Genomic DNA, 15,175 nt, shown 5'->3' with positions numbered 1-15,175 from the left:
GTCCCAGGAGCAAGGTTAAAACGTTATTTGTAAATGCTATTTCTTAAAACATAGGGTGCAACTAAATAAGTAAGGCTCCCAAGGGTCTCTAAGAAGCCAGTGAGTCAACACACAGGCATGGAGTAAGAGCAAATCAACAATTCTAAAAAAGGTGCTTCATAAGTTAAGGAAAATAAAAATACAGAGCCTCAAACTTACCACAGAAGGCCCTCGGACTTATGAAACTAAAATGCTGTTATGTGCTACAGTGTTAGACATACATTTTTGTACATTCTCGAGGGGCAATACACACTGAACCCAGGAAACAGCTCACCCTACAAAGTCGTTTTGAGAGGAATATTGACTTTGATTCGTGCTCCTAAATCCCTAGCGTAAAACGGTTTTGCTTTAAAACAATTGTTCATTCTGCAAAATAAAGCCCCCCCAACTCTTCTCCAGCCACCAAAACCCCACACCGTATCTACATATTTGAAAAAGGCTCTCCTCTGAAATGTTCCTACCTATTTGTCTGAAATTATAAAGGAGTGGCATCTCATTACGACTTTAAAGCACCTAGCAGAGTTGAGCAATATCCCAAAATAGGACACGAGACACAGCTAATTGTGACAGAAACAGACTGCCTTCCCCACAATTCCCATAAAAAGCAAGTCAGGTCACTCAGCAAGAAGTGACAGCAAACCCCTCTTTTATCCCTTCCCTTCCTTCTTTCCTTTCTTAAGCTGGGCAGAGCAACTGAGGTTGGGTCCACAAAAATAAGGTTAATAATAATAATTAAACAACAGCAACAACAACAACAGCAACAACAACAAAATAGGTGTATCAATGTCTGAGGAAAAGTGGGATTGTAAGTGCAGTATTTCTTCATGTGCAGTTTTTTTTTGTCTACTTCATAAGAGTCCCCTTTGGATGAGAAGGCCTAATGGAATGTGTGCTCCCCTCGGACAATGTGCGATGAGAACTCATAGCGGTCCTGGCTCCGGTAGCCACAGATGTTGCACTCTAGCGGGTCCCGGTAGCCGTGGCAGCCCATGTGGATGGTGTACATGACATGGTCTAGGAAAAGAACGCGACAGTGCTCACACTTGAAAGCCCTAATCTGCTCCCCTTCTCCATTGATGACTTTGTAGATATCCTTTAAAGAGCCCTTAGAAGCTTTCGTGGCATCCAAAGCCTTGGCGTCCTCCTTCATATAAGCCGGGCTTGGCTTTCTCTTGGGGTTTAAGGCAGAGTTTCCTTGGTAGGACTGGCGGTCTTCGTGGCTGCTCTCTGAGTCAGTAGAATCCAGGCAGCTATTGCTGGGGGAGCCCTCTCGATCCTGGGTTCGACTCTTTGGTCTGATGAGGGAGATAGGGCCATCCATGTTGTTCTCGTGACTGTCAGCCGTTTCCCTGCTGATGGGCCTCTCTATCCTGTTAGGATGATAGACCTGAGCGTAAGCTGAGCTGATGACCGGGGCCACCTCGGCGATTGTGCTTGGTGTGTGCTGCATCAGGGGGTGAAGTGCCTCAGCTCCAAGGTAGGTGATTGCATTGTTGATGGCTTGGTCCATCATGTGAGACTGCATCAGCTCAGCCTCCTTCTCGTAGGTTAAGTTCATATCAAAGTGAATGTCTGGATAGCCAAATCTCATGAGCTTTTCCCCTGCAGGACAAGAGCAAATAAATGAGAAAAATCAGGACCATCACTCCAAGGTTTCACTGTAAAGAGGAGGGTTGGGGATGGTAGAAACCCCCCAGCTTGGAGTGAAATTCACTCCAGAGCCCAAAGTTACCCTCCTGCCTTTTATTTGCTGACCTCCTATGAAGTTCCAGTTGCGAAATGGGCAAAACAGCAACCTCACTAAAAGCTATTTTTATTGCAGATAAAGCATGCAGTTGTGCTGAATTCCAGACCAACTCCAAAACTCCCAGTGCCTCATTCCTGCCCAGGTCTCAAGGGAGGATGACTTAGAAAACAGGATTGTACCACTGAGGCCAACAAAGCTCTGCCAGTTTGCACCACTGGACACACTCTTGCCAGGCACACAGTCCCCAGGATGGCTCATTCCTTACAACAAGGCAGCGTACTGAGAAATCTAAGCAAAGTGGCTCTATGTGTCCACAGGCTGAAGCACCATCAGCACTGTAGGACTGATCTTGAGATCTTGCATTTAGGCTCAGAATGACTTTTTTGCATTTTACCCTTCCGAAAAACAAAACAAAAAAAAATCCCTTACCCCAGCTACTTGGAATAAAAACCAACCAACCAAACTCGAAACAACAACAACAAAAGAAAACACTCTCCCGAATTTCCAGTGTCCCTTTAGGCATGCGGCAACATCTCTTAGGCATGGAAACATGTATGGCTTAGTTTAATTTGGTGCAAGGCAAAGCAACTTCCATTGACTTAGGATACATAAATACACAGTGATGAGGAAGCTGTCTGATTCATCACTGCATGAATCCAACTTCACACCTTTGTAAGCTTTTAAAATAAATGGCATTACAGATATGCAAAACCAAAACCACACACTGGTAAACCCTGCTAGTCACTGGGAACGCTGAGCATCGCAGATCCTCCTCTGAAGTTACCCAAGTTGCAGTTACTCACACCAGGGCTCAGCTCAGCGGCACTGCTTTTCCAGCGGTGCCTTTAGGGTGTCAGTACAAGGAAAGTTCATACAATAACTCTTCTTTTTAAATAGGAAACCTTATGCATATACAACTATATGAGTAAGACAAAAGACACACTTTCACATGTGTATATAGGCAAAAAAATCAGTTAACTGCTATTCTTTTGAAGCAGATTTTACAAAATCTGATAAATAACTTTGGTTGGGTTTTATTGTCTTTGTTACTATTCACTGCCTCACTGTGTAAAACTTCTCCTCAGCACTGTAAGTTAATCAATTCAGGAAGTTGCTACATAAGATTGGTTTGGCTATCCAGTAACTTTAAAATCTTCTATTACCTTTTGCCAAAATTGCTTGGAACAAAAGGCGTATAAACCAACATAAGAATGCAACAGAACTGTAATCCCAAATCTCTTCCAAATAGCATTAGTACATTTCAACAGAGCTATCATTCAGCATTTTATTTTTGACTAAAATAGTTTATTTCACTTAGCGTGGCTTATCATAACGTGATGCTTAAAGAGAGAAACAATTTTACATTACGCACGGTACAATCAGGTTATCCTTGGAGATTGTGCATCACTCTGGCTTAGGAACTCGGCCCTGATTAGCAAGGCAATTACATGCAAGTCTAAAGTGAAGCACGTGAATATTCCTCCTCACCTCAGAACTGCTCACGTGCTTTTGCTTAGACATCAGGTTTCCGCACCCACTACATCTCCCTGTGGCCGGCTGTGTCCAGCACACAGCTCGCCATGAGAACACCTGGAAAAGGAGACTGTTCCTATAAACAAGTGTCCCCGCCACCTCTTCAACCACGCATGTAATTTCTGTGCTGGGTAAGGAGCTACATCTGAGGAAAGGGAGCCTGACGGAGCCTCTAGATGTGCTGACAGCCCCTCGCAGGCTAGAGGGACAGGTCAATCCGTAATACGTATCCTCTGCGGAAAACCTGGATGAACGCTACACGCCTTACTTGGATTCCTTTCATCTTCCACATTTAGTGACTCCACCAGAGAGTAGAGAACAGCAAACAGCAAATTGCCAGTGACCTGAATTATTCATTCCTTTAATTACGAACCAGTTTCAAAGACGCTGGAGCCTTAAAAACGGAGTGTGACATACAAAAATAAAATAAATGCTAACATGGCGTGTGGGGGTGCATAAATCACAGAGCTCAAAAGAAACATTAGCAAACCAATCCAGCCTGGTTTGACATGTTTTTCAATTTTAAATAACTTCTCTTTAGCCAAATGTGTAATCCTAAGGAACTATTTCACACTCATCTACCCAAGTTTATTCTCAGTGCCACTTTCCCATATATTGATGAAGTGGAAGAACTATCACTCCTCATCAGGGCCAGCTTATCGTACAGCATTCCATAAAAGAAGGAAAAAAAAAAAAACCCTCAAACTGGTATTTGCAGCCAGATCAAAGAGCTTTGGCACTGCTGTACTATGATACCTGAAGTCCAGCTTGTCAGGTATCTATGGCAATGGGAACACCAGACACTTCAGAGAAGGACACAGGAAACCTTACAGAAAACAGTTACAGAATTTACCCGAGTGAATTTTATTCTTGATCCCCATTAACTACAAGTTGACTGTACCTTTGTAGCAAGCTGATTGCCTATATATTTTTAATTCTTACTAGAATAACCACGGTCTTATCGTAAGCCACATGAACGTCTTCCTTTGAATCCTGCCAAGTTCTTAACCTCAGTGATACTCTGTGACAGCGAGTGCCACATTCAAACTGAAAATACATGAATCCACATCATGATGTATGTCTGCTGCTTTCTTTTTTGAAAAAGAGGCAAAAAGTAGTGTTCATTCTTGTGTATCGTATTTTCTGCCTCCAGTATTTCAACAGGCTTGGAAAGACTATTACTTCAACAGAAGATATAACCAAGCTCTCTCTCACTCAAAAATTTACTCCATCTCCTGTACGCTACTTCCTTTCCTTCTGCAATTTCAACCAGAGTAAAGACTGATCCATAACAAAGGTCCCTTGGAGACTGCTGATCAGAAAGAGCAGTAAAGCATTCACAGCTGTAGCATGCGAAGATTTGAGCTTATGCTTACATGACCTTCTCATAAATACCATTAAGTTGTTCTGGATAGGTGCCATGCTTGCAGTATGCACAAGAAATTTTCCTGCAAGCAAGAGAACCATTACAAGTTCTTCCTGATAGAGCTGAACACTATTTCATCAGGGAGAAAATGAGAAGAAAAGTGAGGTCATGGTGAAAAAAAAGAAAGGCAGCAAAGGAAAGAGACATTGCTGTCTTTCAGCTCGCACACTGTGATGCCAGGAAAGAATAAAAGTAGTAGAAAAACAAGCTACGGTAAGACACTCCTTTTTTTTTCTACCAAAGGATTTGGACAAGAAGCTCCATGTCACATGGAAATCTAAATTCCTAACTGCAGAAAAAAATAGTCAAAATAATGTATTGTTTCTATAAGAAGTAGCTTTATCCTCAGTGAAGAATACCCTGTTGAAGAGAATAATAATCTCCCAGAGCATGTTTCATGCAATGATTTCAGATCACTAAATTCACCTTTAAAGACAGTAACAACATATGGTCAATCACATGCGAGTGGGCAAATAAAATAACCTTCTTGATCTAAAATAAAATCCATCATCTGCAGTTTCCAGAAGTTAAATCAATTTAACCCATCTAGAAATCCATCTGCCTCAGCTGTGAGGTGTATTTATAAGGGGCATATGATACTGCTTATGAGAGCAGGCTCCAGAACTTAAGAGGGAAGGGAGAGAGGTCTCTAGTGCTCGCAGAAAAAGACTCCAGTTCCTGGAAGAGATATTGCAGGAAAAAATAGGCACAACAGAATCAGTGGACAACTTGAGGAAAAAAAGAAAGAAAAGGCAAGAGGAGTGGACTGCTCTTCTTCCTTTCAAGGCTGTGGTGATTCTGTACAGACTTACAGACTGCAGGTCTAAGTACACCAATTTAAATGCCAGCTTGGCTAAATATTGCCCTGTTGATCAAACCTGCAAGGAACTAGAGCACTTGCTGACACAATACTGGAGAAGTCTGTCAGGAAGGGGCTGCATTTATGATCCCATACATTTGAATTCGGCTAGGCAGCTCCTTTCTGCACCCTCCCCAATGGTCTTTAACTTTTTGTGTCCCCTGGGTGAGATGAAGCATGGTGCTAGTCCAGTACAATTCCAAACCCTGTGGGTTAGTTTAAAACCACCTTCAGTGGTGATTTAACTGATTTACCTGAATCTGTATTTAGCTGAGGGGCAAAGCATTTCAAAAGGACCATCTCAACTGCTTGTGATCGTCCAACCTCTCCGTGAGCGTCGTCAGAGTAGATGGGAGGAGAACGTAACAAACAGCCTTAAAATCTGTACCCCTGTCCTCCCAGTGCAGGAAGCAGCCATTACAGGGCTTTCGAGCCTAGCAGCACACACTTACCCCAAATAACACCCCTGCTCCTCTCCTAAGTTTCACATGGCCTTCATATCAGTGAAGAGAAGCTTTAAGCTACAGCTCAGTGCAAGTAAAATCCCCCATACTGTCTCCCATTGCAAGCTGAACAATTCTAAGCTGTCTATGCACAAAGCAAAACATAAACTCTGGGCCCAAGATCCTGAAAACAAATGGCCCTGTGTTTGTTTGTATTCATGAATTAAGAAGTTTATCTTGTGCAGAACACTGCACGCCTTTCAATAGGAGGTATATGATTTTACTTCCATATGCCAGTATTATCAGACCAGTTGTTGCCAACTCTTAAGATTTTAATATAAGTTGCAAGTGAGGAGAGGTGAGGAAATCGAAAGATGACAAATTGAACTCTCCAAGGCCACAAAAAAGTTTAAATAAATATGACCCTAAGGTATAGTAGGATCAAAAAACTCAAGATGATAAGAATCATTTTCATGGTCCTCACTTTTGAATGCATATAGCTGGCAAAACTGTAATCATTTTCAGGATTTTTTTTTTTTTTGCTGTGCTTTAACCATCTTATTTATTTTTCCTCCTCATCAGAAATAATTCTCAGTCCCCCCCTTTTTTTTAAAAAAAAAACATTCCCAAATTACAAGCAACCTATACCTAATGCTACTATGAATAAAATGTGTTTCTCAAGCTTACCCACAAACTTCTGTGGGGTGGAGCTTTTACGCTTTCCCATGTTGCTTGTCAGCTTCTCTATAACAGCAGGTCTCTCAAAAGGCACCAGAGGAATATTGTTGTCCATCACAGGCTCTTGTTCCTTACAATCTTCCATAGGAGGTACTACATAAAACCAAAAAAACTGTATCAGACAAGTTTGGTCTACACAGATGGTGCAAATCATTTGAGGCCTGTTGACTGTCATAGCAAGTGCAATGCAAAATAAAGCAAAGTGCATGAACATAATTGGCAAAGCAACATTCACCTTTAAGCAACTACAGTCATAACTTCAAAATGCATCACTTTGGGGCCATTTCAGCTTGCAGAAGCTGAACTTTAAGCACTTATTAAAGGATTTGGTTTTTTTTTGCTTAACACAAAAAAATGCCCAGTCAGGAGGAGACAGATGTAGGTACATGGCACTTTTGAAAAAAACAGTCTGCAGAGCCTGTTCTCTATTGTTATCCACCTCATAGAGAAATACAAACTAGGATGATTTGGCAAAGAGCTGCTACAATTTATAAGCTGTGGGTGTCCCATCACAGTTTGCTTATGAGGTAAATCCAGTCACAGACAGCATAAGCAGAGGACTGACCCCTCTGCTCCTGCTAGTTGTCCCCTGATCTCTCACCGTGGCAGCTTCATGGAATTTCTCATCGCAGGTATCTTCTCCTGAGACCATGGTGTAAGTGAGCCCCAGCAGCCCGTGTTCCTCCCAGGTAACCTCTCTACCTTCAGGGTCCTAATATGGAATAATCACACCCCAGTTCTTAACTGTGCAGCTGTTTGCTAGCACATAATATATGAAAAATGAGGTGATAAAAGCCTTGTCTTTGTGCTCTTTCTAGTAAGGAAGAGCAAATACCAGGCAATTACAAAACAAGGAAGCTGCTCAGGTGAACTTCTCAATTCAGACATTCATAATAAGAAAACATGGCAATTTATTCATTTGATTCCATTTATGCCTCTTCTGCTGGAGAAGCTGAGTACTTTGAGGCTTAGAATCTACCATATGCTATGAAATGATTTACTCTACTGCTTTTTTATTTGTACAGGATTCTCCCCCTGAGAAACACAATGGTTTCTCATTTACAAGGCAGTCCTGCTGGCATCAGGGAAAATAAAGAGGAAGAAAAAAAGCACAAATATGAAATGAATCTAATATTGCAACAAAATGGGATGCAGTGTTCCAGTAACCTAATTCACATCCAGTACAGACTGGGAGGTCTGGAATATTACAAATAAGGCCGATTTTTTAAGGTTACTTAGGTACTTTGGTGGCTCCAATGATATTTGCATTAGTTCTGCTCAAGTGTTTTCGAGATTTAATAAGCAGGAGAAGATGCTATGCACTGATTTTCACTGGGAACTTGTGTCTAACTGTCCTTTTGGCTTAGCAAAAATCGTGCATACACATGGACCTCAATATAGCTCTCCTTGCTGCAAGGGGCCAGCTTTCTATAGGAGGTGCAGAGGGCTCTAAACGCCTCCTGCAAAGACGTGCTAAAGGCACCTTTGTAGGGCTACATTTGCATACTGCCCACAAAAATCAGTCAAAATCCTCCCAGTCACTTTCACAGCCACCTAATTAGTCCCAAATTAAACAACATTTGTATGGCTTATGAAGGGTAAATAATAATTAATTAATTAGACTGTTGGACATATGTGTGTAAAATTTCCTCGACGAAATTTGAAACCTTTCTTCCATGAAAAATGAATAGTGCTAAAAAAGACATCTGCTCTTCTCTAAGTCAGGCAAAGATTCTACTTGGACTCCCATTAAAAGTAAAATAAACAAAAATAAAAATATTTTCTTTTACTATTTTGTTTTATATTTTATGCTGCAAGTTCTTTTTCCCACCTCAGAACTCAACTCTGTAGTCCAGGGCACTGCTCTTTTGCAAAAGAATTGCTGAATCGCTCAGTATTTCTGTTATGAGGGGAATAAGTTACAGGAGCATTTCTTGTTATGCAGATTTCCAGGGACACAGGTGAGATGAAAATAGCCTAGTTTGTGAAACCATGTAACGCACATGCAGATAGAGACCAAACAGGTAAGATGTCACAGTTTGGAAACTAAAAGTGTTAAGATAAGGATCACATTGCTCAGTCCAGATACATCAATTTTCAACTACAATGTTTGTTTTGCTTCTCATTTAAAAATATACAACCAGCCCAGACTGCATCATTTCTGAGGAAAAAACAAAATAAAAAAGAGGAAAATCAACACAAGCCCATCAGACACAACAAGCAAGTTACCACAAATTAGCTGCTTTGTGGTAGTGGCTCACGTGCACCCATTTGCTCTGCGGTGAACATAATTCCCTTTTCACCGTATTTCATTGGACTTCATTACCTCAGGTAGCAGGAGCTGACGAAGAACAGCTGACATGTTATAACTAACAACTTATTTTATGTTGTGAACCTACTGTCTCAGTTCAGGAAGGTTTTGTTGCCCTAGGAATCACATGCCTAGTCCATGAAAAGCCCACGCTGGTGTGCGCTTCGGCTCAGCAACGGTCTTGAGGATCTGGGTGGACTGCAGGACTCATTTGTTCACTGCCTCTGACACCGCTAGGATCCTGCATTGCAATTAACACCAAATATTCTTGCAGAGTCTAAACTCCTGGTACTCAAACCTGGCTAGAAAACAAAGTTTTCTTTTGAAGACACTGGGTTTGAAGCAGAGAGCTCACCTCAGAGCTGCTCTTAGTTTTTGTTTCTTCGTTTATGAGAAATCACGCATACTGTTAGAAAAATTATGCTATTCCCCTGAGAGAAGGGCAGGGGGAAAAAGTTAAAAGAAAAAAAGTCAACCAGTGTGCATTTTGCTGAAAAATATTTCTGCGTGCAGACAGCAGACACTGTACTAAGTCTAAGCTGTTATTATAAATTAGTATTACTCCATCAGCCTCAATTTCCTTTCCTAAGCTCACAATATTGCTATTTTATAAAAGCGTGTGTGCGTGGAGAAACGACAGGAAATATTCCCATGAACGCTGATGTGAACTCCCTGGTGGAATCAGCATTTTAGCTAAGTTTTGAGCAGCTCCACAGGAGGGCAGGACACAAGCCAAACGTCTGGTTTATGAGGAGCCGGCCTACACGCTGACCCGGCCTGGGGCTGAGGGCCTTCCTCCTCCCAGAAAGGACATTTCTTCTTCAGTCCATTTTAAGAACCCTCCTTCGAGTTTTTGGTTTCTGGAGATGAGGGAGAACATATCAGTTGGCACAAACCAGAGCTAATGTTCGACATTTCTCCCCATGCTTCTCCACAAAGATTGTGCTCTTGACAGTCAGCAACTGTTACTTGTGTCACTCCCAAAATGCTGCTAGCTAATACTTTGCAGGCTCCTTTCTCCCTCCAGGGCCAAGGATTGCTGAGAGGGAAACACAAGGGCAAGAAGAGGAGAGCTCTGCCACAGCAAGCGGCCTACAAAGGAGGCAGCCCCAAGGCAGGGTAGCTCCACAAGGCAGCAGGTCCTCGGGCAGAGATTTCAACTCAGTTCATTTTGGGTTGACTCCAAAGAACTTTCATACTCAAGTCTCCTTCTCCCCACCCCAGGAAGACTGTCAAGAGCAGCCCTGCACCTAGTCGTGTCAGGCCAGGGGCTCTATTGAAAGCACTCACGGCGGCCTTCCACTGTGGTGCCTTAGGAAATGGAGTCTGGAGCAGCTAGTCCTCCCAATTGGGCACTCCTTCATCGCTCAGCAAAAATAAAATACTATGAAAACGCTGCGAAAGAGACTCGGAGAACTTAGCTCCAAAGCCAAAGAAATCAACAGTACCCAGTGCTGCTCATGAGCCTCTCCCAGAAACAGCTTCCAAGCGGGAGTACTGGGTATGCTGATGAGATCTGCTGCTGCTTCGCAAGGGGATTTGGAGCTCACCATCACTCCCACCTCGCTGCGCCTCAGCTAGACACCACTGTGATGAGAGTGGATCCAGCATCCCTTCAATGTCCACTGGGAGAGATTTAGGCAGATTTGTCAAGAGGAGACAGAGGCATTAGCTAAATTCAAAGTGCTGTTTTAAGCTAATTTTGTCAAGGAAAGTGAAGAGACTGGGTGAACATTTGTATTTTAACCACAAAGGCAGTCAAGCAGTAAATAAAATAACTGTTCACATCGGGTTTGCACTGGTTTAACTTCAATTGGTAGAAAAGAATCAGTGTGAGTTCAGTCATTCCAGCTTCCTTGGGCAGACGAGGTCAAGGACTTACCTTTTGTGTCACAGCATTAATCAGCTTAGAAAAAGCTTTACATTTCCTCAGAAGTACAGTCTCAACAACAGTGAACCCAATTTTAATATATAACTCAATTATAAACCTAGAAATGGAGTAGAATTTGTGACAATTCTCCATAACGTGAGCTGGGAAACATTCTGGATGATGCAACTATATTCTGTGGAGAAATCTCACTTGAGCCGTGTAATTGCCTTACTGTTAAGGCCCTATTTCTGACTGAAATCACCACGTAGCCAGCTAATCAGACAGGTACACCTTTGCAGAGTGTAGACCGCATAATTTTGTTGTGAAAGGAGAAGGTGGTTAAAACTCCTTCTGTTAAACTAAGCACTTTGCCTAACAGTCCGAGCACACAACTCTTTGCCGGTACCTGAAACCGGTCTTTTCACTGACTTTTACAAGCAGAACATCAGGCCAGAGGTAGCTAATCACAAACTTCACCACTTTTGAAATTATCCATTAGGCTTTAAAGGTTGATTTTAGCCTCAAAGGTGGCTAAAAAGATAGTAATTACTTAATAGAGGTGTCTGCACATTTTTGGAAAATGCATTACATACTTCTTGAATGCCCTTAACAGGATTAATATTTTCATGAAAAAGTAGTCTTTAAAATTGTCAGTGATTCTTTCACTGAAAATTAGCCCATATTAGAAATGTTGAATGTATTTTATTTCAGCATTTTTTTTTACATTTTAAGAAATGACCTTTCAAAATTTTTGCAGAATTAATTTCAAAGTGAAGACTTATGACTACACTCAACAATTAAAAGCAAAATGAGACAAAGTGACTTTCCCCCTTTGCTTTCCTTTTAGCTTTAATCTACTTTTTGGTACTCCTAGATGTGTGTTATTTTTTAAGCAAAATATACAATGTAATTTTCATATATGGTATTTTTTGTATATTCTGATTAATAAAAAATTAAAAACTCTTCAAGTATCAGACTTCTAGTGACTATTACTAAAAAAGAGAAGAGTTCTTGCAGAATTTCGGAAATACTAACTTTGAATGAAATGGTAATAATTTTTGGACAAGTGCTATTTATTATTTAGTGCTACAGATAAACCTACAACCCTACAGTCTGCGAGATTATGTTCAGCATATTTCCATATCAATAGCTATGGGAGTTTTAAAAAAACAAATTCATGCAATTTGACATTTCCTTTGTTCAGAGCTCTTTTTGGCAATCTTCAGTCTTGCTGTGTATTAACACATGCAGTATTTGTGTATTAATACTACTAACATATGTAAATGCATCTAAACTTTTTTTCTTATAATTACTTTCATCCACACTGTTGAACTCCATTCTCTCTGAAGATTTTTACTTCTACCCCTACTTTCTTTTGGTAGAATGCAGTACTACATTTTTATTGCTATAAGGAGCAAATACCTAAGAACACCTCCACCATCCTTAGCTCCTGTAATCACCAGTCACTCTCAGAAAGGAGAGCAGGGGGGATCGTATATTTTGTACATGCCATAGTTCATTATTTAGGATGACTTCTTACAGGTGACTTGTGGTTTTGCATTTTTCGTTTGCTTGTCTTCCACCTTCATGCAGGCATAATTATACATACAAAAAGGTGAATTTCTGACTTCATAAAAATCAGCAAAAACCCTGCTGTGAACTTGGACAGAGAAAGGATTTTACCCCGTCTTTTCTCCTCCTGCATACTTGAGTCTAAGTGTCCTATGAAAAGGAAGTGATCCAAAGCTCAACGGAAGGCAACAAAAATAGATGAGAAAACCCGCAGAAGCCGCTCCATGTCCAAGAGACCTCAGGACATGGTTTCCACCCACCGTGGTGACTCATGACCTGCCCGGCAGCCTCCATGCTGACGTTCTGCAGATAGTTGTGGCAGCGTTCCTTGTGCTCCTCCAGCGAGCTGCGCTGCTTGTAGCTCCGGCCGCAGTAGTTGCACTTGTGAGGCTTGCCCACTGCGGAAAGAAAGAGAGCGTCGGGTCAAGGCAGCAGCAACCCACCGCCGCGAGCGAAAATCGCGTCTCGGTAACACCCGGCTAAGGGGATGGAAAGACACCTAAGAAAGGTTACTCGAGTCCCAGAGCCCGTTCCAGCCCCATTTTCCCACCACACACACCTCCTCCCACCCACGGGGTATGTCGCCCTATCAGTTTTTCACACTAACACAGCTTCAGAGGAGGGAAAAAGAGGCGGACTTGTTGTTTGCAAAGCAAATAAATACACGACAACAACGGAGAAAACAAGCCAAATAGCTGAATCACACCACAACGACGACTGTGTTTCACCGAGTCTTGTGGGAAAGAAACTTCTGATACATTTTGCCCATGCTATGAAGAATTGCCTTTGCAAAAGTATGCTACCCCGGTGGCCTAATTCTGCTTCAGACAGCGGGGAAATCCGTTATGTGGCATAGAGAAGTTCATCTTGGGTTGAGACAGTTTTGCCAAAGTACTAAGGGAACATTTCACAAAAAAAGAAGACAACAGAAAGTAGACTTTGGTAATTACATGCCAGAACCAAGCTGTCACCAGCAATATGTAGAGACTGGGTGCTATCAAGAAAGGCTGAGTACAAGGAAAAGCCAGATGAACACAACACTTAAATCCAATATAAACTTCTCGTTTCACTCGTCGGCAATACGAATAAATAGCAACTGCCTCTTAATACATGCAAAACCTGGCACCAGATTCTCATAAAGTGCATCTTTTCATAGCATGTCATTAAGAAACCACAAGAATGGCCTCACCCGGGGCCAGAGAGCTAGTCAGCAGTGGATTTTGCCAAGCCACGCTAATAAAAATTTCTAATATAATTTAAACTTGTAGAACACAAACATTTATTCTCTAATAACTAAAGAGCTATTAAGTCAGCATTGTGAGTCTCCTAAAATACCACGGGCTGAGATTTTCAGAGCTGCCCTAAGGGATAGGAAGGTCAAACTTCTCATGGAGTTTTGAAAATCTTAAGTAAGAATTTTAGTTTCTGGCCAGAGGATTTACGAATATCCGCTGTTGGATAATACACGTGTTTCCATTGGGTTTGTCCCAATATTGACAGCTTTTCACCTGCCATTTACTAAATGAAATCCAAGCCGTATTAATTGCAGACAAAATGCACTGCCACTGCTGGGTGAATTCCCTCCGGTTGCTGCATGGAGTGGCAGGAAAATGCAGGCTGCGCTGCTCGGAGGTCACCTGCAGTCAACAAGAAGCCTCCTGCACTGGGGCTGGGGCACTGAAAAGGAAAGATGTAGAGTCCAGGGAATTATTAGGGGTGTCCGCAGGACAAACGTGGTGCGCACCCCAACTCGCCCAGACAGTGGAAGATGGCAAAGCTGGAGTCTTAAATGCTGGATCTGGTCCAAAAGTTTTAGAAGTATTTTTAGTTATAAGAGAGGGAAAAAAAGGGGGTTGGAGGGAGCATTTGGTTAATTGAATGTGCTCATACAAAGCTTATGTTGTCCTTAAATGCTTGTGTGTGTGGTTCAGGGAAACAACCACGTTTATGATGGGAGAGAAAAAAAAAATCTGCTTTTACTAAGTATCCAAACTCCGGATTTATTTTTCTTTACTGGGGGATAAAGTTCATCCTCAGGTAAGTGCTGTGTCTTAGACCAAAGAGTTGTTGTGGTCTTTATTTTATTTTGCTCACTAGCTCCCATTTTGCCATAACTGGCAATGCTGTTAGTAATCTCAGTTGAGGCCAACTGAGGTTCATTGTCATTCCCAGAATATTTGCCCTTAACATGAGTAACATCTCCATCGAGCTGCATATCTTAAACGTAAATTAGCTGTCCCATTCAAGAAGCACCTTTAGGAAAATGTGCTGGTAGCTCCCTGGAATGGAAAAGCTTTTATTATCGCAATTACAATGTTTCATTGTGCATCTAGATGGCATAGATGTGCCTCAGTCTGATACCTTTATTAGAAGCTAACTTCCTTGTTGTCTAATCAAAAAGCCTAGTGCAGCTGAAGGGATTAAATTCAAAGATTTGAAGCAGGACTGCTTTAGACCACCCTGCTTGACTAGACTAGGTTACAAAACAACTTAGATAAATTTTAAGACGCAAGGGAAAGGGATGATTGTTTTCAGCTACTCAAGAAGAGGTACTATTAATTAAGTATATTATTGCTTAGCACAGAGAAACAAGCTCTCCTACAAGCTTGCAGTACAATAAATTGACTTGCAATCAAA

At 41.7% G+C, this 15,175-nt stretch overlaps 1 protein-coding gene across 3 annotated transcripts in view; it reads right to left on the bottom strand.

Annotated features, from left to right (window-relative positions):
* Positions 1–720: 720 nt before the first annotated feature.
* The window catches only part of IKZF2 (IKAROS family zinc finger 2), a 96,539-nt gene continuing 82,084 nt past the window's right edge, over positions 721–15,175 (bottom strand). For all 3 annotated transcript variants that reach the window (XM_010211870.2, XM_010211861.2, XM_088523698.1), the window contains 3 exons: positions 12,799–12,936; positions 6,735–6,878; positions 721–1,641 (listed from right to left, as the gene is read on the bottom strand). In XM_010211870.2, the coding sequence (XP_010210172.1) occupies positions 917–1,641; positions 6,735–6,878; positions 12,799–12,936 (1,007 nt within the window). In that variant the 3' untranslated portion in view covers positions 721–916. The remainder of the gene's footprint in view (positions 1,642–6,734; positions 6,879–12,798; positions 12,937–15,175) is intronic.

This window comes from Tinamus guttatus, unplaced genomic scaffold (assembly GCF_059628265.1).
Source record: "Tinamus guttatus ecotype Peru unplaced genomic scaffold, ASM5962826v1 Tinamus_guttatus_pri_ptg000197l, whole genome shotgun sequence".
Taxonomy (NCBI): Eukaryota; Metazoa; Chordata; class Aves; order Tinamiformes; family Tinamidae; genus Tinamus; species Tinamus guttatus.
The sequence above is the reverse complement of the archived record's forward strand: the minus strand, read 5'-3'. Positions and strand labels throughout refer to the sequence as shown.